The sequence below is a fragment of the Ranitomeya variabilis genome, chromosome 6 (assembly GCF_051348905.1).
Source record: "Ranitomeya variabilis isolate aRanVar5 chromosome 6, aRanVar5.hap1, whole genome shotgun sequence".
Lineage (NCBI taxonomy): Eukaryota > Metazoa > Chordata > Amphibia > Anura > Dendrobatidae > Ranitomeya > Ranitomeya variabilis.
Window position 1 is genome coordinate 23,488,805 of NC_135237.1, and position 23,831 is coordinate 23,512,635.

The following is a 23,831-nucleotide window of genomic DNA, read 5'->3' on the forward strand; positions in this document are numbered from 1 at the left end:
TTTTGTGGCAATTACACCTGCTAGTTGCTTTGGAGAAGTCTCTATCAGCTTTCCACATCTGGTCACTGGAATTTTTGCCCTTTCCAAAAGGCAAAACTGCTCTATCTCCTTCTGGTTACATGTTTCCTCTGGTGAACAGCGATCTTCATGTCTCACCACAGATTCTCCATTGGATTAAGGTCTGGGCTGTGACTCAGCCGCTCCAAAACATTTACACGTTTCCCCTAAACCACTCGAGTGTTGCTTTAGCAGTGTTCTTTGGGTCATTGTCTTGTTGGAAGGTGAGCCTCTGTCCTGGTAACAAATCACTGACAAAAACAGGTTTTGCTACAGAATATCCCTGTATTTCGCACCATCCATCTTCTTCTTGACTTGCACCATTTTCCCTGTCCCTGCTGCCAAAAACCATCCCTACGGCATGATTCTGCCACCTCTATGTTTCACTGTGGGGGTGGTGTCCTTGGGGTGATGAGCTGTGTTGGTTTGGCGCCAGACATAGCGTTTACTTTGGTGGCCACAAAGTTCAATTTTGGTCTCTCCGGGGGGATCATCAGAGATTGGGAGATTAGTTTATAACCCAACCCTTCTCAAAAACTCTGTCATTGACTTTTTGGAGATCTCCTTGGTCTTCATGGTGTTGTTTGGAGATCTCCTTGGTCTTTATGGTGTTGTTTTTAGATTTCCTTGGTCTTCATGGTGTTGTTTGGAGATCTCCTTGGTCTTCATGGTGATGTTTTTATATCTCCTTGGTCTTCATGGTGTTGTTTGGAGATCTCCTTGGTCTTCATGGTGTTATTTGGTGCCTCTAACTTAATGAGTTGCAGCCACTGCTGCCTTTCATAAAAGGTTAAGTGTATGTACTGACAGACATGTGACACTTAGATCACACACAGGGGAACGTCCTGTCTCTAAGCATGGGCCTTATGAAGGGAATTGCTTGCACCAGAAATTTTTAAGAGCTTCATAGCAAAAGGGGTGAACACATATGCCAATTTTTAGTTATTCGATAACATAAATTTAATTTATACTTATATTTTTCTCACTTCACCAACTTTTTAGTGCTGATGTATCACTCACAAATTGGATTACCAAAATATTTAAACAAAGGTTGTAATGTAACAAAATACAGGTGCTTCTCACAAAATTAGCATATCATCAAAAAGTTAATTTATTTCAGTTCTTCAATACAAAAAGTGAATCTCCTATATTCTATAGAGTCATTACTGTAACAACTCTGCTGGCATCACGGCATGGCCTCACATCTCTCACACTATCTTAGGCTACTTTCACACTAGCGTTAACTGCAAATTGTTTCAAAACGTCTTTTTTGCCGAAAAAACGGATGCGTCAAAAAAGTGAAAAACGGTGACAAAAGTATGCCACGCATACAGCATTTCAACGGCTACGTCGCAAATCCGCTAAACATTTCCGTCGAAAATACTGGATGCGTTGCATACGTTGTATCCGTTTTTACCATCCGTTTTTACGACGGATCCGTTTTTAAAATGGGAGGCTCCCAAATTTGATTGGCTACTGGAAAATATGGAAAACTATATAGTTACTGTTTTTACAGCCCATCTTTGAGGGTTTTAGTTTTGTGGCAGCGATGGAAGGTGTTCTTGGGAGGATTGCTAGTTTGGTTACCGACGTTATCTTTGAGACGAATCGCCTGGATATCATAGTGCGGGAGAAGGAGGCGGCAGCGGAAAAACGGAGGATGCTTCTGCAGCAACGGAGACGGAGACGACTCTGGATACATCCGATTAATGAACTACGGATGACCCGGGGTGTCCAGTCCACTCTGTACCTGGAGTTGCGGCAGAATCCACACAAATTCTACAATTACGTGCGGATGAGGATGGAACATTTCGACTTTTTGCTTCAAAAACTGGAGGATGTCATCCGAAGACAGGACACAAGGATGAGGCTTGCCATCACACCGGCGGAGCGGCTGATGGTGACCCTGCGGTAAGCCTCTTTTTTTTCCTGTCATTGGTCATTTTTAATGTTATATTACATGCTGCAGACAATACTGCGCTGGCATACTGCGCACTATTTTCTGCAGCATGTCATTTTTGTTTTCTTTGCGGACATTCCACTTTTTTTTACACCGGTTTCATGCTGGTTTGATTGTGTGTCCCGTCCTTAAAAAAAAATTAACAGTGCCATATTGAAACTTGTTGGTATGTGCAATTTTTTCTAACATTTTTTTTTTTTTTAAAGTTTCCTAGCTACGGGTGAATCTATGACTTCGCTCCATTACCAATTCCTGCTGGGCATTTCCACTATTTCAGGAATAGTGAAGGACACATGTCGGGCTATTTGGACCACTTTGCAACCAGAGTATATCCCCCAACCATCCATGGAAATCTGGTTGCGAAGTGCAGAAGAGTTTCAGCAAATTTGCAATTTCCCTAATTGTGTGGGTGCAGTTGACGGGAAACATATAAGGATTGCGAAACCGGCAGGAACAGGATCGGAGTATTATAATTATAAGAAGTACTTCTCCATCGTCCTTATGGCTATTGCAGATGCCAACTGCAGGTTCCTTGCCGTGGACATAGGAGCGTATGGACGGTCCAACGATTCGCAAGTTCTTAAAAACTCTCCGATGGGTCGTTGCCTTTATGGAGAGAGCTACGATTTCCCGCCAGCCAGACCACTGCCTGGAACAAGTGAACCAGCCATGGAATATGTCTGTGTAGGTGATGAAGCCTTTCAACTGTCGCCGCACCTACTGAAACCGTATAGTAGGCGGAACTTAACCCGTACCAAGCGGGTCTTTAATTACCGGCTTACTAGAGCACGAAGAGTAGTGGAGTGTTCTTTTGGCATATTGACGGCGAAGTGGCGAGTTCTGCTGACGGCTATCAAACTGAAAAACACAACTATAGATGAGGTAGTTAAAGCCTGTGTGGTGCTCCACAACTTTGTCCTTTCAAAGGAGCCCGTTTCCTTGGATGACGAAGAGTTGGAGACCACCTTGTGGGACTACCGCAGCAGCTCGGTTCGCTCTACAGGTTCTGTTACAAGGATGAGGGACCAGTTTGCCGATTATTTTGTGTCACCTGTCGGGCGGATCCCATGGCAAGACATGATTGTTTAACCTGTTTTCCATGTGTTTGGTTTATGTAAAAAATGTGTTTCTTCAGGAAAAAAAACCCAACAAATTACAAAAGAGTGGTTTTCTTGCTAGTAAAACCAATATTTTATACCTGTGACACGTCTGGTGTTTATTTTTGTTTTACCTTTGTTATTAGTTACCATATGACCTTAATAAATCCACACACTCACAGAGTAGAATTTTTATCAAACTTAATTTTATTGGAACTCTTTTTTCAAAACTTTATTTTATTTCCAAAAAACATAAACATATATATATATATATATATATATATATATATATATATATATATATATATATATATATATATATATATATATATATATATATATTTTTTTTTTTTTCTGTTCAAACTTTCATAAAAATAGTTTTTACATTTTTGGGTAGAAAATAACTTTAACAAACAGCCATTTATAGGTCTTGAGGGGTGTGGGGTGGAGATACGAGGGGAGGAGGGGCTGGAAGGTTGGACCACGTCGATAGGTGGGGAAACCCTACTTGTTTGGGGTGCAGTGGAAGGGGGGGTAAAACCAGGAGGCTGACCAGAGGGGGGTGGTGTTGGGGTAGGGGGAATACTTATTGGGGAAGGGAAGCTGGGCAAGGAAGAAAACAGTGGGGAAGGAATTTGGTTTTGGGGCCGGGATGGGTATGGGGACTGGGTTGGGTAGTGGGACTGGGTTGGGTAATGGGGCTGGTGTGGGGTTTGTGGCTGGGTTTGGTAATGGTGCTGGTGTGGGGATTGGGGCTGGGTTTGGTAATGGGGCTGGTGTGGGTATTGGGGCTGGGTTTGGTAATGGGGGGGTATGGTGTGGAAATGGGGCCTGGGGTGGGGCCTGGGGTGGAATTGGAGAGGAGGTGTGGGTAGATTCATTAACGGCCTGCAGTAGAGCATTATGGCAGGTATTCATTACCCGCATCTGTTGCTCAAAAGAAAGCTTCTCCATGCTCCTGAGCATGGATTGGAAAAAAATATTGGCCGGATCTGGACTTACAGCTGAATGCAGCCTATCCAAGCGACTGCTGGTTTCCTGGCTTGTTTCACTGATGCGTGACTGCACCATGTTGAAACCAGCAGTCATTTGCTCTCCCAAAATTTTGAAAGAGCCTTGGAAGGATGCGTTCAGGTGTAAGAACTCAGGAGCATAGCTCCTTTCCTGACCCCTCTGTCGCTGCCGCCAAGAACCTAATGGTGGTGTCGAGGTGGCAGGATCAGAGGGCTGGGGTAAAGGGAACGCTAACTGTTCAGCATCAGATGCGAGCAATGAAGGCTGCAATAATGCTCCACTGCTTGGGGCGGATGAAGTGGAGGGGACAGAGGGGTCAGAGGAGGGGACAGAGGGGTCAGTGGTGTGGGGCCTACCGACGTGGCCCTCAGTGGCGGACTCAGGAGGGATCGCTCCAGAGGGCGCAGAGGAAGATGCAGGCGCCCGGTGGCTGGAGAAGGTGCTGTGAAAGAAAAAACAAAAGAAATTAATACATTGGAATGAAAAAGCCCTGACTGAAAGCAAACTAAGTAGACAGGTTAACATGGTTATTAGTGGGCTGTAGAATACTTACACTCTGCTCAGCATGGTTCGCCTCAGGAAGGAGAGGGCCGGGCCATGTTTATATTTGCTCCTCTTCCTTCCTGCAGAGCCACTCGGGGCCTTCATCTCCGCGTTGAATTCCCTCTTAAAGCGATCCCTCAGTGACCGCCACCGCTTCCTAACCTTTCCACCTGTGAAGACAAGAATAATAAGAAAAAAAAAAATTGGTAAATGCAATACATTACAGTCAGCTCAAAACATCACTGGAAAGTGAATACTTACCTAGTTTGCTCTGCTGCTGAGGATGAAGGCTCTCCCGCCTTGGAAACAGGTTGCGACACACTTCGTCCCAGAGCCGACGGGTGACACCGGTATCGGCATGCCTGCGGTCAGCCATGTTCCACAGCGGCTCCCGCTCGCGAACCTCCTCGATAAGACTATGTCGATGTCGTCATCATCGTCATCGTACTCTCCGGCGGGAGCACGCTGTGAAGCCTGTGCCAAAAAAAAAGAAGAAGAAAAACAAACAAATTATTACACTGAAACACTAAAGTACCAATAGAATCCCCCTCCCAACAAAAAAAAAAACTCACTGATGGCCGACCGCGGCGACGAGTCCGCCGACTCTGGGAGTGTCTGGGAGAACCTTCAGCGGCAGCAGCAGCAGCCTGAAATAAAGGAAACAAATTCTCAGTAATATAGGCATATATTTTCTGCGTTTAGTTATGTATGAAACTCTGTTTTGTGTATGGTGCAGTGTGATGTGCGAAGCAACTGTTTCACCACTACTTACACTTGGTTCCTCCTCCACTAGCATCTCTCCACCCGTCTCGCCCCCTTCTGACAGCTCCTCATCTGATTCAGCTTCCTGTTGAAACATAATTTATGCATGTAGTTATCCATAAAAATGTAAATTAAAAAAACTCAAACTAATTTTTTGTGTTAACTTACCGATACACGCTGTTGCTGTGGAGGAGGGCTGTCAGAAGAGGACATTGTTGCTGTGTCTTGCAGCGGCTGTGGTCCTGGTGGGCAAGGCAGGCAGCGGCTGTGGTCCTGGTGGGCAAGGCAGTCAGCGGCTGTGGTCCTGGTGGGCAAGGCAGTCAGCGGCTGTGGTCCTGGTGTTTCTGTAAGTTAAAAAGACACTTGCAATCTGCTCTACACATTGAAGTAGCAGATTGGGGTTCTTCAAAACTTACTTTAAAACAATTGTTGGTCCTGGTGGGCAAGGCAGTCAGCGGCTGTGGTCCTGGTGGGCAAGGCAGTCAGCGGCTGTGGTCCTGGTGTTTCTGTAAGTTAAAAAGACACTTGCAATATGCTCTACACATTGAAGTAGCAGATTGGGGGTCTTCAAAACTTACTTTAAAACAATTGTTGGTCCTGGTCCTGGTGGGCAAGGCAGGCAGCGGCTGTGGTCCTGGTGGGCAAGGCTGGCAGCGGCTGTGGTCCTGGTGTTTCTGTAAGTTAAAAAGACACTTGCAATCTGCTCTACACATTGAAGTAGCAGATTGGGGGTCTTCAAAACTTACTTTAAAACAATTGTTGGTCCTGGTCCTGGTGGGCAAGGCAGGCAGCGGCTGTGGTCCTGGTGGGCAAGGCTGGCAGCGGCTGTGGTCCTGGTGTTTCTGTAAGTTAAAAAGACACTTGCAATATGCTCTACACATTGAAGTAGCAGATTGGGGGTCTTCAAAACTTACTTTAAAACAATTGTTGGTCCTGGTGGGCAAGGCAGTCAGCGGCTGTGGTCCTGGTGGGCAAGGCTGGCAGCGGCTGTGGTCCTGGTGTTTCTGTAAGTTAAAAAGACACTTGCAATCTGCTCTACACATTGAAGTAGCAGATTGGGGGGTCTTCAAAACTTACTTTGAAAGATGTGTGGGTGTGGTCCTGGTGGGCTGGTCAGTGGCTGCGGTCCTGGTGTATCTGTAATATGTATAATGGATTTATAGTTAGACCACCCCCTGAACTAGGTAATGTTTAACGATAAACACCCTGCTAAAATGATGTCAGAAATGTTCATACAGGTGAACACCAAAACCCCACAAAAAAAGTTGCACGTTATAGCATTCATTTCCATGTCCCAAAAAATAAAATTTTTAAATGTGAACCCACCATGCAAAAATATGTTTGCCACATTTTATTTTAAAAAATCACCTCCCCCCAAAAAAAAACCTTTACAGTATAACCTCTATTAAAAAATAAGCCCTCAACCAACTCTGTATTGCATGTGTAACCATTGGTACATACACCAGTTTTAAATTTACCTTTATGAAATGATACTACAGACATTTTTTTAATAAACATTTTATTTTTAGTTGTTTTTTTTAACTTTTTTTTTTTTTTTAAATCACAATTAGGAGCTGACATGCTCTTTATTTTAAATACAAGTACATCAACTGCAAATGGTTTCAACAGTAAAATAAAATCAACACTTTTAAATAGAAAAAAAACCCACACTCACACATTCAGGCCATGTTCACACAGTGCGTTTTTTACCGCGGAATCGCGGCGGTTTTGCCGCTGCGGTTCCGCAGCTGTTTTCCATGCAGGGTACAGTACACTGTACCCTATGGAAAACAGGACACACTGTGCACATGGTCCGGAAATTTAAAAAAAAAAGCCGTGCTGAATAGCTCCCGGAAAAAAGAAGGAGCATGTCAATTCTTCTTCCTGAACCGCAGCGGTTCTGCACCCATAGACCTCCATTGTGAGGTCAAAATCGCAGTAAAACCCGCAGATCAAAAATATATCTGCGGGTTTTACTGCGGTTTGTTGTGCAGAACCGCTGCAGCCGGAAGTGCGGGGAAGCCGGCGGAAGTGCGGGGCCGGAAGTGCGTGGGCGGAGAGACATGGAGGCATACCGGCGCATGGGGATCGTGTCGGCCGTTTGATTGATTTGGTATGTGTGTCTGTGTGTGTGTGTATGTGTGTGTGTGTGTGTGTGTGTGTGTGTGTGTGTGTGTGTGTGTGTGTGTGTGTATGCGTATGTGTGTGCGTGTCCCCATGCGACGCTAGTGCCTCCATTGTGCTAAGTCGCCGTATGGACTACTACTCCCATCCGGTATTAGGATGGGAGAGTTGTCCCTGTGTCCGGCGACTTAGCACAATGGTAAAGTTACACCAAACACCTACACACAATACACATACATGACACACAGTACATACAACACATAACACAGAGTATATACTCACCAACAGCACACTTGTAGGCGAAGCCCTCGATCCTCCAGGAAAAAATCCAAAAATAAACCAAATCCATACTCCCTGTCCGCAGAATCCATAAAACGAGTGTCCCACGCCGATCGGCTGCTCTCCGGCGATATACTGCCAGGAGCGAAGCTCCTAGCAGTGTATCGCGTACTGTCCCGGAGCTCAATGACTCCGGCGTCTCGGTTAACAGCAGTACAGCTGCGTTGAACTTTCCCACGCAGCACTGCCGTTAAGCGAGAGTGCCGGGGTCAATGACCGCCGGTAAACTCGCTCGCGCATGCGCAGTGACACACCGACAGGAACTATGGCTCCTGTCAGTGTGTTGCTGCATCCGTGGAGAGCAGACATATCTCTGGATGTGTCTGTTCTCCATGGAAAATCTTCGTGGGATACGTGGCACTTAAATACGTGGCACTTAAATACGTGACACGTGTCACTTATACGTGATACGTGTCACTTAAATACGTGACACGTGTCACTTATACGTGATACGTGTCACTTAAATACATGATACGTGTCACTTAAATACGTGGCACGTGGCACTTAAATACGTGGCACTGAAATACGTGATACGTGGCACGTGGCACTTAAATACGTGGCACGTGGCACTGAAATACGTGGCACGTGGCACTGAAATACGTGGCACGTGGCACTTAAATATGTGGCACGTGGCACGTGGCACTAAAATACGTGGCACGTGGCACTTAAATACGTGGCACGTGGCACTAAAATACGTGGCACTGAAATACGTGGCACGTGGCACTGAAATACGTGGCACGTGGCACTTAAATATGTGGCACGTGGCACGTGGCACTAAAATACGTGGCACGTGGCACTTAAATACGTGGCACGTGGCACTAAAATACGTGGCACGTGGCACTAAAATACGTGGCACTGAAATATGTGGCACGTGGCACTTAAATACGTGGCACGTGGCACTGAAATACGTGGCACTTAGGCTATGTTCACATTTGCGTTGTGCGCCGCAGCGTCGGCGCCGCAACACACAACGCAAAGTAAAACGCAGCAAAACGCATGCACAACGCTGCGTTTTGCGCCGCATGCGTCCTTTTTTTGATTGATTTTGGACGCAGCAAAAATGCAACTTGCTGCGTCCTCTGCGCCCGGATGCGTGCGCTGCAGTGACGCATGCGGCGCAAAACGCGGAGCGCTGTCATTCAAAACACGTCCACTCATTTTGGTGTTTAGTCCCAAAATGGAGGATGGAAGAAGAAAAGGGTTGGACAAGGAAATGACATCATTTCTTTTTTTTTTTTCCCCCACTGCAGTTAAAGCTTTATTTGTGTCAAACACAGACAATTTGCAGAGAAAACTGCATAAAAAAACGCACAAAAAAACGCACTAAAAAACGCAACAAAAAACGCACCAAAAACGCACCAAAAACGCACAAAAAACGCACCTGCGTTTTCTGCAGAGACCTGCAGATTCAGTCAGGAAAAAAAAAGGATGGAAATCCTGAACGTGTGAACATAGCCTCAAACCACAAGCTGCAGACCGCTAGACTTTTAAAAAATACATCAGATTTAAAAAAAAAAAAAAAAAAAAAACACATTTAAACCACATGCTGCACAGACCACTATACAGTCAATACATCAGAAAAAGGCAATTAAGGCTACGTTCACACTAGCGTTGTGCGCCGCTGCGTCGGCGACGCAACGCACAACGCACACAAAAACGCGGCAAAACGCACGCAAAAACGCTGCGTTTTGCGACGCATGCGTCGGTTTTTGCCGAAAATCGGACGCAAGAAAAATGCAACTTGTTGCGTTTTCTTGGTCCGACGCTTGCGGCAAAAAAGACGCATGTGTGGCACAACGCAACAAAAAAAACCGCATGCGTCCCCCATGTTAAGTATAGGGGGCGCATGACGCATGCGTCGCCGCTGCGTCGCCGACGCAAACCCGACGCACATTAGCTTAACGCTAATGTGAACGTAGCCTAACCAATTAAAGCATGGACAAATGCACATGCAATCAACAAGACGCACACAAACATGCCTGGTATGTGTCCACATTCCGGATCGCATCAGGATTTTCCATCAGTATTTGTAAGCCAAAACCAGGAGTGTAACAATTATTAGAGGGAAAGTATAATAGGAAAACAGGCACACTTTTGCTTTTATCACCCACTCCTGGTTTTGGCTTACAAATACTGATGGAAAATCCTGACCAAATCCTGATGCAATCCTGAACATGGACACATACCCTCCCACATGAACAGGCATAAGATTGGCAAAGGCATAATAAGGTGCAGGCACATGATACAAAAGCACACAGCCGTCCAAAAATACACACATACACATGCACGCACATAGCTTTATGCAAATACACATATGTACAACAAAGGCAGAAAGGTGAACCCAATCAGAAGACGCATACACACACACACACATTACACACACACATACAAAAGGCTGACAATCCTTTGGCTGAAGCTGCAGGTCTTCACAGTGGCTGGCATCAGGGTGGATCTGGACTCTAGCATGGCACTGGCTGGTGCAGGACGATGGCAGGCCTCTGGTTCTCTTCAGGTTTTAAGCTCTTGCTGTAGTCAGTAGTACCTCATACACACACAAATGCACAGGCACACAGACGCACACAAAAATTGCAATACTCACACTGGCTCTATGGTGGCTGGAGTCTTGTGGCTGGAGTCCTGTGGCTGGCTCCTTCCTGTGGCTGGCTCCTGTGGCAGACTCCTGTGGCAGGCTGGGGTCTTGTGGCTGGGGTCTTATGGCTGGGGTCCTGTGGCTGGCTGGGGTCCTGTTGCTGGCTGGGGTCTTGTGGCTGGCAGTCTTCTCCTCTCTGGGTCTTGCAGGCATATGTGGGGTTGAAGGCCCAGGCCAGGTTTATATAGATTTGGGGGTGTCTGGCCAATTGGCAACAAAATTCTGCTTCTGAGCATGCTCAGTGTAAAAAAAACGTATTGCAGCGCTGTATTGCGTCGTACGACGTGTCCCGACGCATCCGTCGCTCATAGGCTTCCATTGCAGCCAACGACGTATGCCGCAGGATGCGTCGCGACACGTTTTTTAGGCGGAGACAAAAAACGTTACAATCTACGTTTTTTGCCGACGAAGTGTCGCCAAATTTCGACGCATACGTCGTAAAACGTACACGATGTATGCCAATCCGTCGCAATACGTCGCCAATACAAGTCTATGGGGAAAAAACGCATCCAGCAAAAACTTTTGCTGGATGCGTTTTTTCTGAAAAAAGACGTTTTGAGACGGTTTGCAGTTAACGCTAGTGTGAAAGTAGCCTAACCCACTGCTCCAGGCCATGATGTGGTTTCTGTTTTATGCCAGCTCCATGTTCTATGTCTCTGCTCTCTGCATGCTTCATGGTTCTGTGTATAGAGGGGCGGCGCCTGAACTCTCTGGTTCCTATAGGAATCAGGTGCATCTGTCCAATCTGTTCCTGACCAATTGCCAGGAGGCCTCCAGTATATAGTGCAGCTCCACCCAGTGTTCTGGGCCTGTGCAATGTGTTTGCTCAGTTAGTGTCTAGCTGCTGAGTTTGCCAGGCCTTGCTCTATGTTACTCCCTCGCTAGAGGCTTTTCTCTGTATTTTTGCCTTGGTCTTGTTTTCCGCCCTCCAGGAGGCAGAATATCCTGGTCCCTGTGTCTTTGTCCTTGTGTCCTGTTCCATTGCCTTGTCTGCACTTAGTCTTACCTCTGTCTCCTTGTCTGTGGCTTCCTTCCCTGCTGTGTCGTTCCTTGTGTTCTCAGTCTGCTTATGTTCTGCAGCTCCCCTCCGCATTCCTTGCGGTTCTGCTCCATTCATCTCTGCTCCGCTCCCGTTGCTGTAAGAATCTTTCTGCAGCTCCTCTCCGCATTCCTTGCGGTTCTGCTCCATTCATCTCTGCTCCGCTCCCGTTGCTGTAAGAATCTTTCTGCAGCTCCTCTCCGCATTCCTTGCGGTTCCGCTCCATTCATCTCTGCTCCGCTCCCGTTGCTGTAAGAATCTTTCTGCAGCTCCTCTCCGCATTCCTTGCGGTTCCGCTCCATTCATCTCTGCTCCGCTCCCGTTGCTGTAAGAATCTTTCTGCAGCTCCTCTCCGCATTCCTTGCGGTTCTGCTCCGTTCTTCTCTGCTCCGCTCCCGTTGCTGTAAGAATCCTTCTGCAGCTCCTCTCCGCATTCCTTGCGGTTCTGCTCCGTTCTTCTCTGCTCTGCTTTGCTTTTATTGCTGCGCTATCTCTTGCTGCTCTACCGCTCCTATCCGCAGCCTTGCGGTTCTCTTCCAGTGTGACCAGGTCCCTACCTGTTCCTTCCATGTTTCATATCTGTTCCTGCACCTCCTGTGTGAACAGGTCCCTACCTGTTCCTCCATACTACATTTCCGTACCTGCACCTCTAGTGTGAACAGGTCCCTACCTGTTTCTTCATAAACCACATCAACCAGTCCTGTGTTCTCTGCCGTTCCTGCCAATCCCGTGTTCCTGCCAGTCCTACCGTTCCTGCCGTGCCTTCCAGTCCTGTGTTTCCTGCCGTCCTAGCCAGTCCTGTGTTTCCTGCCGTCTCTGCCAGCCCTGTGATCTCTGCTGTGTCTCTGCCAGCCCTGTCTCAGCCGTGCCAGCCTACTAGTCTGTGTCTCAGCTGTGCTCTTCTTCCAGTCCTGCCTGATGCCCGCACCAATCCTGGTGTTCCAGTCTCCCAAGTGGGATCAGCAGCCACAGCCAGACACCGCCCTGGAGTAGCACCTGGCAGCTGCCTGCTGCACAAGCCTGACCTCACCAGCAGGGGCTCCAGTGAAAACCCAGGCAGCTGTCATAGTCACGCCCCTTCCAGGGTAGTCTGGTTTGTGGCACAGTGGGGCCACAAACCCCCCGAGCTCACGCCTACCAGTCAGGGCGTGAGCGTGACAGTTTGCACAGGCCATGGCCTCCGCTGTATCCCATGTCCTACCGCTCGCAGAGCATGATGAACTTTTTTCCTGCCCGTATGAGCAACCTGAAAAATTTGTTCCACCAAGGGTGGTTCAGATTGAAGAGACCTCTGACCCAATTATTGTCTCTAATGCTCTCTTCAAGCAACTTCAGGCCTATGAGGAGGAGCACTACCCAGCTGACCCACCTAGGTTCTATGGGAATCCTGAAGAATGTCAGGGGTTCCTGAAACAGTGCTTGCGCTACATCCTGCAGAATGCAGCTTGTTTTCCCTCTGACCGGATTAAGGTGCGCTACATCATGTCCTACCTAGCAGGAGATGCTTTATTATGGATTGGTCCCCTCTGGGAAGCAGGGGATCCTATCGTCATGAGTCTTGGGGCCTTCCTGGTGGCCTTCCGTAAAGTCTTTGACAAGCCTTGTCCTGCTGCTCCTGTGAAGTCTTCCCCATCTAGATCCGAGAGGCGCTCCAGACGGGCGAAACCCGTGAAGAAACCCCCACGTCAAGCCATGACTGTCTGTGACCCTCCTGTTCCTCTACCCGTTAAAGCAGCTACCTGTGTGAAGCCTAAGAAGGTTGATGAGAGTGGGCTGGCAAAGCAGCAGCCTGAAATCAGCCATAAGAAGGGCATACAATGTCGCTGCTGTTGTGAGGAACACCTGGATGGCCTCTGTCCAGGGGATCTTAAGCTCCAAAACCTCGGGCCAGTTGGAGAGTCTGCCCCTGGCGAGAGTACTTCCTCTCCATCTAAGTTAATGACTGTTTCTCTGCCTTCTGGGAGCTTTGGTGTGTCTAAGCCGCCTGTCATACGGAGTCGGTGTATGGTCTCCGTTCTTCAGCTCCAGAACCCAGTGTGGGCGTTGCCTGATAATGGCCGAACCCTGCTAAAGAGCAGTCTAGTCCTGCAAGGACAACTACAGCTCCAAGTTGGAGCCTTATACACGAAGAAGTTTGTCTTCCACATGCTGTCTGTTATGCCCATGGGTCATTCTGAGCCAAGGACTCTACCACCTGCTCTGGTCAAGGGTTCCAGTAAAGTGCTTCGTTTGAACTTACCCAGTCTTGAGAACTGTCTGGTTCCCATGCGTCAAAGACACTCAGCAGTGTCATCTTCTTCAGCTGGTCTGCTAGTCGTCGAGTCAAGGTGTGCTGGCGTCACCGAAGATGGGGAAACGGTGAGGATGTCTCCACACATCTCCAGCGACTATACCAGTAAACACTTAGTCGTCGAGTCAAGGTGTGCTAATGTCACCGAAGATGGGGAAGCGGTGACTATCTCTCCACACATCTCCAGCGACTATACCTGTAATCCGTTCCTAGGAACATCCCCGCCGCTTGGACGATTTCTTCTGGATAACGGGCACAAGATTGTTCCTATGTTTATACCTTCTGCGTCCTTATGGCCGGCTGGTGAAGATTTCAAAACTGAAGTTTGTTCACCTCAATTTTTCTCTGACCTGGTGGAGCTGATGCTCTCCACACTCATCTCTAGTGACTTTTCCTGTGTTCAGTACTCTAGAACATCTCTGCTATCTGAAAGTTTCTCTGGATATCGGGCAGAGGGTGTATCTTGTGAGTATTCCTTCAGCTTCCATGTGGCCGGCTGGTGAAGATAACAAGTCGGTAGCTTCCAAGTCCCTGCTTCTTGTCTACCCTGAGGAAATGGTCCAGTCCATTGAGAAAGCTAACCCTATTGGGTACAATGAGACTTTGCTATCCGAGATTTCTGATGAAGCTAACCCTGCAGAGCACAAAGAGACTTTGTTTTCTGAGATACCTGGTGACTCTCCTGCCGCCTTCTACCCTGAAGATGTCATGTTGGCCTGGACTATGTGTGCTCCCATCCTTCTTCTACAAGTTATTCTGGCGGGCTTGAAGAAGAGGGGCCGTAAAGGGGGGGGTACTGTAACAACTCTGCTGGCATCACGGCATGGCCTCACATCTCTCACACTATCTTACCCACTGCTCCAGGCCATAATGTGGTTTCTGTTTTATGCCAGCTCCATGTTCTGTGTCTCTGCTCTCTGCATGCTTCATGGTTCTGTGTATAGAGGGGCGGCGCCTGAACTCTCTGGTTCTTATAGGAATCAGGTGCATCTGCCCAATCTGTTCCTGACCAATTGCCAGGAGGCCTCCAGTATATAGTGCAGCTCCACCCAGTGTTCTGGGCCTGTGCAATGTGTTTGCTCAGTTAGTGTCTAGCTGCTGAGTTTGCCAGGCCCTGCTCTATGTTACTCCCTCGCTAGAGGCTTTTCTCTGTATTTTTGCCTTGGTCTTGTTTTCCGCCCTCCAGGAGGCAGAATATCCTGGTCCCTGTGTCTTTGTCCTTGTGTCTTGTTCCATTGCCTTGTCTGTACTTAGTCTTATCTCTGTCTCCTTGTCTGTGACTTCCTTCCCTGCTGTGTCTTTCCTTGTGTTCTCAGTCTGCTTATGTTCTGCAGCTCCCCTCCGCATTCCTTGCGGTTCTGCTCCATTCATCTCTGCTCCGCTCCCGTTGCTGTAAGAATCTTTCTGCAGCTCCTCTCTGCATTCCTTGCGGTTCCGCTCCATTCATCTCTGCTCCGCTCCCGTTGCTGTAAGAATCCTTCTGCAGCTCCTCTCCGCATTCCTTGCAGTTCTGCTCCGTTCTTCTCTGCTCTGCTTTGCTTTTATTGCTGCGCTATCTCTTGCTGCTCTACCGCTCCTATCCGCAGCCTTGCGGTTCTCTTCCAGTGTGACCAGGTCCCTACCTGTTCCTTCCATGTTTCATATCTGTTCCTGCACCTCCTGTGTGAACAGGTCCCTACCTGTTTCTTCATAAACCACATCAACCAGTCCTGTGTTCTCTGCCGTGCCTGCCAATCCAGTGTTCCTGCCAATCCCGTGTTCCTGCCAGTCCTGTGTTTCCTGCCGTGCCTTCCAGTCCTGTGTTTCCTGCCGTCCTAGCCAGTCCTGTGTTTCCTGCCATCTCTGCCAGCCCTGTGATCTCTGCTGTGTCTCTGCCAGCCCTGTCTCAGCCGTGCCAGGATACTAGTCTGTGTCTCAGCTGTGCTCTTCTTCCAGTCCTGCCTGATGCCCGCACCAATCCTGGTATTCCTGTCTCCCAAATGGGATCAGCAGCCACAGCCAGACACCGCCCTGGAGTAGCACCTGGCAGCTGCCTGCTGCACAAGCCTGACCTCACCATCAGGGGCTCCAGTGAAAACACAGGCAGCTGTCATAGTCACGCCCCTTCCAGGGTAGTCTGGTTTGTGGCACAGTGGGGCCACAAACCCCCCCCCGAGCTCACGCCTACCAGTCAGGGCGTGAGCGTGACAATTACACACAGAGTGATCTATTTCACTTGTATATTTCTGTTAATATTAATGATTATGGCTTACAGCCAATGAAAACCCAAAAGTCATTATCTTAGTAAATTAGAATAATTAACAAAAAACACCTGTAAAGGCTCCTAAGCGTTTGTAAAGGTCCTTAGTCTGTTTCAGTAGCTCCACAATCATGGGGAAGACTGCTGAAGTGAAAGATGTCCAGATGTAATAATTATAGGGGATAACTCAGGAGACTCTTTGCGTGGAACAAGACAACTACAGGACAGTTTTATAAGTGGTAAAGTCTATATTATCACACGGTGATTCAAACAGGTGCAGAGAGAAACTCAAGTCCACAACACTTGGTGCAAATAATAAACGCAGCTTAGCAGTCTTCAGAGAAAAATGCAATCGAGCAGAAAGTCTATGAAGCACAGTTATTCTTGAGGATACTTGACACGAATAAATCCTTGTCTTAGTCCAGGCACAGATAGATATGCTTATTAGGCAGTTCAAATCATATCTTAGCTCAACCAGGGAGGCCTGGTTAATAGTCTCAGGTTATTGCAGCAGCAGCAGCTTACATGTCCAGCAAATGCAGATGAAGTAAACACGAGCAGCAGATGAAGGAGGATTACTGGAAACTTGTGTATGCAGCAGGAACTCAGAGCAGAGTAGCAGGATCACCACACAGGTTCACAGGAGCAGGTATATAGCTAGGGAGTAATCAGAGGTCAGGAGCTGGATGCAAGGCAGAATAATCTAGCACAGACTGAAGGCTGGGGTGGAGTTTTATAGCAGGAAGACACAGTGCACATGAGACCAAAGACGCCATCTTGGAAGAGGGCAGTAATGCACAAAAGGTAAAAAATGTTCAGAGTCCTGACACCAGAAGGCATCATTGACACACTCCACAAGGAGGGGAAGCCACAAAAGGTCATTGGTAAAGAAGCCGGCTGTTCACAGACTGCTGGATCCAAGAATACTAATGGAAAGCTGTATGGAAGGAAAAAGTGTGGTAGAAAAAGTTGCACAAGCAACCGGGATAACCGCAGCCTGGAAAGGATTGTTAATAAAAGGCTATTCAGTAATGTGGGGGAGATTCACCAGGAGTGGACTGCTGCTGGAGTCATTGCTTCACCACACACAGACGTCTCCAGGACATGGGCTACAAGTGTCATATTCCTTGTGTCAGCCACTCATGACCAATAGACAACGCCAGAAGCGTCTTACCTGGGCCAAGGAGAAGAAGAACTGGACTGTTGTCAGTGGTCCAAGGTGTTGTGTTCAGATGAAAGTAAATGTTGCATTTCATTTGGAAATCAAGGTCCCGGAGTCTGGAGGAAGAGTGGAGAGGCCACAATCCAAGCTGCTGGAGGTCTAGTGTGAAGTGTCCACAATCAGTGATGGTTTGGGGAGCCATGTCATCTGCTGGTGTAGGTCCACTGTGTTTTATCAAGACCAAAGTCAGCGCAGCCGTCTACCAGGACATTTTAGAGCACGTCATGCTTCCCTCTGCCAACAAGCTTTTTGGAGATGGAAATGTCATTCTCCAGCAGGACTTGGCCCCTGTCCACACTGCCAAAAGTACCAATACCTGGTGTAAAAACAACAGTATCACTGGGCTTGATTGGCAGCAAACCCGCCTGACCTTAACCCCATAGAGAATCTATTGAGTATTGTCAAGAGGAAGATGAGACACCAGACCCAACAATGCAGACGAGCTGAAGGCTGCTATCAAAGCAACCTGGGCTTCCATAACCCCTCAGCAGTGCCACAGGCTGATCGCCTCCATGCCACGCCGCATCGATGCAGTAATTGATGCAAAAGGAGCCGCGACCAAGTATTGAGCGCATTTACTGAACATACATTTCAGTAGGACAACATTTCGGATTTTACAATCGTTTTTCAAGCTGGTGTTGTAAAGTATTCTAATTTACTGAGATAATGACTATTGGGTTTTCATTGGTTGTAAGCCATAATCATCAACATTAACAGAAATAAACACGTGAAATAGACCACTTTGTGTGTAATGACTCTATAGAATATAGGAGATTCACTTTTTGTATTGAAGAACTGAAATAAATTCACTTTTTAATAATATTCTAATTTTGTGAGAAGCACCTGTAGATAAAAAGCCAGCGGGGGTGAATACTTTTGCAACCACTGTATTCTTAGTTTTTCTGATCGGACAGGGATCTGCTGCCGTTCTGGTCAGGAGGATTTGTTCGTCTCCGTGGCTTTCACTGCTGATTGTTGAATGTTGTTCCTAGAGGGGCTTCAGATATTAGTGGTCTCCGTTCCTTTATGTTTTGGATTTTTTTTTGTGCGATGACTTTTTACTTTTTTTGTTCTTTGCAGATCGCATCTCTAACCATCTCTGCATCATCACTGATATGAAGGAGGAGGCGGTGCAGATCGGATTTCGCCTTCACGAAAACCTAAAATCCAACATAAAGGTGAACGAGTCTCATCCCATTCATTGCATTTCCTGGGAAATTTTGCCAACGTCTTCTTATCATGTCCGAAAAATGTTCTTGTGCTAGATGTTTATAATATATTACATATATAGTGGTCTTAGGAATCATGCCTACGTACTGATGGTTTCCTCTTAGCAGCAAGAGTATTCTATAGCCATTCAGTCTTTACGCGGATGATTCTAAAAACTCTTGCACAAGTACACCTCTTTGCAATGACTGAAAACCACAGACTTAATCAAATCTATCATCGTTGCTACCCTGCTTGTTGACTGTTTCCATATAACAGTAGAATATTGTATACAGTCTGCAGAATGTCAGGGAATCCTGGGAGCTGTAGTTTTGCAACATCTATGGAGGTGTTGTCTGCAGCAATGGGTGGAGATTCAGCATGACATATTCCCTACTTGTTGATAGTTTCTATGTCATTTTTCACAAAAAAATGGTAATCATCCCCTTATACTTTACAGGGGTAACTCTCCAACTTTTGTGCAAATACAACTCCTTACAATCACTGCAAACACTGATTTATTAAAGGCTGTTACCATTGCTACCCTGCTTGCTGACAGTTCTTTTTTGCACACGCACACACTGCAGTCCCCAGTCGGCGGAGACGGCGGCACTTCACATTCGCTTGTAAAGAGGAGAAGCTGTGCCCGCCGGCCTCATACCCCTCATTAATGCGGATAATCAGAGTGGAATGTGAAATATTTCATCACTGTTCCTGCTACTCCCCCTGTTCTCCAAGTTTTAGGAGCATTTCCCTTTAATAAAATTATTGGGTAAACCCCTTAATTTGCTGTAACGGTGTTCACACTGCGTGTCACCCTAAACAGAAAATTTTATGTGAAAATAGTTTTATTTTTTTTTGTACATTTTTGGAGAAAGTCATAAATCTGAAAATTTTAGTTGTTCTGTGCTCATTTCCCACTGTTTTTGGTGTATGTACCAGTCTGATATGTCCAGGAACTGTCCCGCTTCTCCTGCTCTGTAACTTAGCATCCACTCTTTTTTGAGTAAGTGGTTTCTTGTCAACAGCATTCTGACGGCACGATAGGTATTGGGATATTCCTCACTGCCCAGCATGCGTTGCTCCTGAAATTGTTATATTCTGAATTGAAAGCCTGCCTCTCTTTTATGCCTGTAATCCGTCTCCAATCTCGCGGGAGACAAATGCAATTAGCTTCTGTGATGACTCAAAAGAGGAATAGAAGAGCTGTTGTTGGGGTCAGTTTCTCCAAGCTCCCCCCCCAAGCTGCCATTGTAATCCAGTGGTATACATACTATAGAGTTAGCCTTGGCAACAGGTAGGAAGTCCAGCTATAGAAAAGTCCTAGCTGATACTGGCTGCATTCACCGCTCCTCATGGGCGGTGTCAACAGGCATAGGACGTCCCCTAAGCAGGGGCAGGGAGAAGAATAACCGTTCCAAGTCTCCTCACCTGTGGGAAGGAGAAAACAATTGCACCGTCCTCCTGCCGGCAGTAAGGAAGAGGTATGATGGCATCTATACTGGGTCTCATGCCATAAAGCCCCCGCTTCTATTTGTGCCCACTCATAGGCAGATTTTCTAGCAGGAAACAAAGAGATTTTTCTAATTGAGATTTTCATATGTGCAACATTGGATGTAAAAAAAAAATGGCAAAATATTTCTAGGCGTCTAGAGAGAGGAGCCGGAACATTGAGGCTGGACCCCGTGACTGCTATAGGACCCTTGGTTAAGGCAGTCATCATGGCTTTTCTTCTTGAAGGAACCACAACAGCTTTGAAATATCACTTAATATTGTGAGGTTAGGATTGAGGGGGCTGAGACGTACCGGAAGTGGCCCATCTCTATTCTGGCAATCTCTTCATTTTTCTTTAGTTGCAGTACCATTTATGGCCACTACACAATATTTGGCGCTGTGAAGCTTCTGGTGCGCCACAGCCTCTCGATCAGCTGATCAGTAGGAGGGCCTGCACTGGCGCTCCAGTTACCCAAAGCGGGAGTTCGTCTTTGTTTTGACTTATTGAGGAATCTACAGTGCTGGAATCTTTCAGTACATCTGGACCCATAAGGAATAGTAGGGTATATGGATAGGAGTTGTCTTCATGAGACATTCCTTTAACATTTCCACAAGGGCGAGGGCTGGAATACCACCCTAGGGTCATGGCCCCTTCTTTTCCCCACAGTGTTCTCGTATAGGTATGGTGGAACCAGGAAGGTTTTTTTTTTAACTAGATCCATAGTAAAAAATTGAGGGTGTTTTTTTTTTTTTAATTTAAAAATAGTTTTTTTTGTTTACCAATTCTTTAAAGTGGGAGGATATAATTATGGAGCAACAAGGACCAGTCCCTCATTCACCTTGACAAGCGTTTCCTGTTCCGAACCAACACAATGGCCGACCCCTTGTCTCAACCACCCATGGTGCCTCTGGCAGGGAAGTGATTGACATCCTAAGCCCCTCAACATGCCAGCTCCTTAATCTTTTTCTAATATTTCCTCCGCTCTCACGTACACCGGCTATTTGTTTTTCAACAATTACGACAACGGCGCCAATTATGTGCAGACAGCGATCGCAGTGACGGTGTAAGCTCCGCGGCGCAGGTGACATCTTAATTTGTCTTCTCTCATTTTTTAACATTCCAGATGGGATTTTCGCTCCTATCTGCAGGAAGTCGTAAGTCGGTGAGGTTACATGTATTATAGCTTGTGTCCCTGGGGGCTCAAATAAGGAACTTTCACCCAAAAACAAAAAGATTCCCAGAGAATAAGTTGTTCTTTTCTGAGAAAATCAGAAGAAGCTATCCGAAGCAGGTTGTGGACGGCACAGAAGATCAGAAGAAGCTATCCGAAGCAGGGGGTGGATGGCACAGAAGAACAGAAGAAGCTATCCGAAGCAGGGTGTGGATGGCAAAGAAGAACAGAAGAAGCTATCTGAAGCAGGGGGTGGACGGCACAGAAGAACAGAAGAAGCTATCCGAAGCAGGGGGTGGATGGCACAGAAGAACAGAAGAAGCTATCCGAAGCAGGGGGTGGACGGCACAGAAGATCAGAAGAAGCTATCCGAAGCAGGGGGTGGATGGCACAGAAGATCAGAAGAAGCTATCCGAAGCAGGAGGTGGATGGCACAGAAGAGCAGAAGAAGCTATCCGAAGCAGGGGGTGGACGGCACAGAAGAGCAGAAGAAGCTATCCGAAGCAGGGGGTGGAAGGCACAGAAGAGCAGAAGAAGCTATCCGAAGCAGGGGGTGGACGGCACAGAAGATCAGAAGAAGCTATCCGAAGCAGGGGGTGGACGGCACAGAAGATCAGAAGAAGCTATCCGAAGCAGGGGGTGGAAGGCACAGAAGGGCAGAAGAAGCTATCTGAAGCAGGGGGTGGACGGCACAGAAGAGCAGAAGAAGGTATCCGAATAAGGGACTGGACTGAAAAGAAGAGCAGAAGAAGCAAGCAGGGAGGATGGCATGTAAGATCAGAAAAAGTTAACCGAAGCAGGGTGTGAACAGCCAAGTTCCAGTATTTAGTATGGCTTTATTTTACCTGTCAACTTTTCAAAAAAGGTAACACTCTCCTATAACTTGATATTCTCACAAGACACAGTGGGTACAGAAAGTATTCAGACCCCTTTAATTTTTTCACGCTTTGTTTCATTGCAGCCATTTGGTAAATTCAGAAAAGTTCATTTTTTCTCATTAATGTACACTCTGCACCCCATCTTGACTGAAAAAAACAGAAATGTAGAAATTTTTGCAAATCTAATAAAAAAGAAAAACTGAAATCTCACATGCTCATAAGTCTTCAGCCCCTTTGCTTAGTATTGAGTAGAAGCCCCTTTTGAGCTAGTGCAGCCATGAGTCTTCTTGGGAATGCTGCAACAAGTTTTTCAAACCTGGATTTGGGATCCTCAGCCATTCTTCCTTGCAGATCCTCTCCAGTTCCGTCAGGTTGGATGGTGAACGTTGGTTGACACCATTTTCAGGTCTCTCCAGAGATGCCCAGTTGGGTTTAGGTCAGGGCTCTGGCTGGGCCAGTCAAGAATGGTCACAGAGTTGTTCTGAAGCCACTCCTTTGTTATTTTAGCTGTGTGCTTAGGGTCATTGTGTTGTTGGAAGGTGAACCTTAGGCCAAGTCTGAGGTCCAGAACTCTCTGGAAGAGGTTTTCATCCAGGATATCTCTGTACTTGGCCGCATTCAAGTTTCGTTCAATGGCAACCAGTCGTCCTGTCCCTGCAGCTGAAAAACACCCCCATAGCATGATGCTGCCACCACCATGTTTCACTGTTGGGATTGTATTGGGCAGGTGATGAGCAGTGCCTGGTTTTCTCCACACATACCGCTTAGAATTATCACCAAAAAGGTCTATCTTCATCTCAGACCAGAGAATCTTATTTCTCTTCGTCTGGGAGTCCTTCATGTGTTTTTTAGCAAACTCTATGCGGCTTTCATATGTCTTGCACTGAGGAGAGGTTTCCGTCGGGCCACTCTGCAATAAAGGCCCGACTGGTGGAGGGCTGCAGTGATAGTTGACTTTGTGGAACTTTCTCCCATCTCCCTACTGCATCTCTGGAGCTCAGACACAGTGATCTTGGGGTTCTTCTTTACCTCTCTCACCAAGGCTCTTCTCCCACGATTGCTCAGTTTGGCTAGACAGCCAGGTCTAGGAAGACTTCTGGTGGTCCCAAACTTCTGCCATTTAAGGATTATGGAGGCCACTGTGCTCTTAGGAACCTTGAGTAGTGCAGAAATTCTGTTGTAACCTTGGCCAGATCTGTGCCTTGCCACGATTCTGTCTCTGAGCTCCTTGGCCAGTTCCTTTGACCTCACGATTCTCAATTGGTCTGACATGCACTGTGAGCTGTGAGGTCTTATATAGACAGGTGTGCGCCTTTCCAAATCAAGTCCTGTCAGTGTAATTACACACAGCTGGACTCCAATGAAGGAGTAGAACCATCTCAAGGAGGATCACAAGGAAATGGGCAGCATGTGACTTAAATATGAGTGTCTGAGCAAAGGGTCTGAATACTTATGACCATGTGATATTTCATTTTTTCTTCTTTATTAAATTTGCAAAAATGACTACATTTCTGTTTTTTTCAGACAAGATGGGGTGCAGAGTGTACATTAATGAGAAAAAATGAACTTTTTTGAATTCACCAAATGGCTGCAATGAAACAAAGAGTGAAACATTTAAAGGGGTCTGAATACTTTCCGTACCCACTGTATGCTATAAGTGACTGATTTTGGGACACCCACCATCTGTAGTTTGAGAGGGACTTGCAACCTCTTCCTCATGTGAGCAGATGGAATGGACATAAGGA

General features: G+C 46.9%; 1 protein-coding gene across 3 annotated transcripts in view; it reads left to right on the forward strand.

Annotated features, from left to right (window-relative positions):
* The window catches only part of CRPPA (CDP-L-ribitol pyrophosphorylase A), a 212,472-nt gene that overhangs the window by 96,310 nt on the left and 92,331 nt on the right, over positions 1–23,831 (forward strand). For all 3 annotated transcript variants that reach the window (XM_077268069.1, XM_077268067.1, XM_077268068.1), the window contains exon 6: positions 18,417–18,514. In XM_077268069.1, coding sequence (XP_077124184.1) covers positions 18,417–18,514 — 98 coding nt within the window. The remainder of the gene's footprint in view (positions 1–18,416; positions 18,515–23,831) is intronic.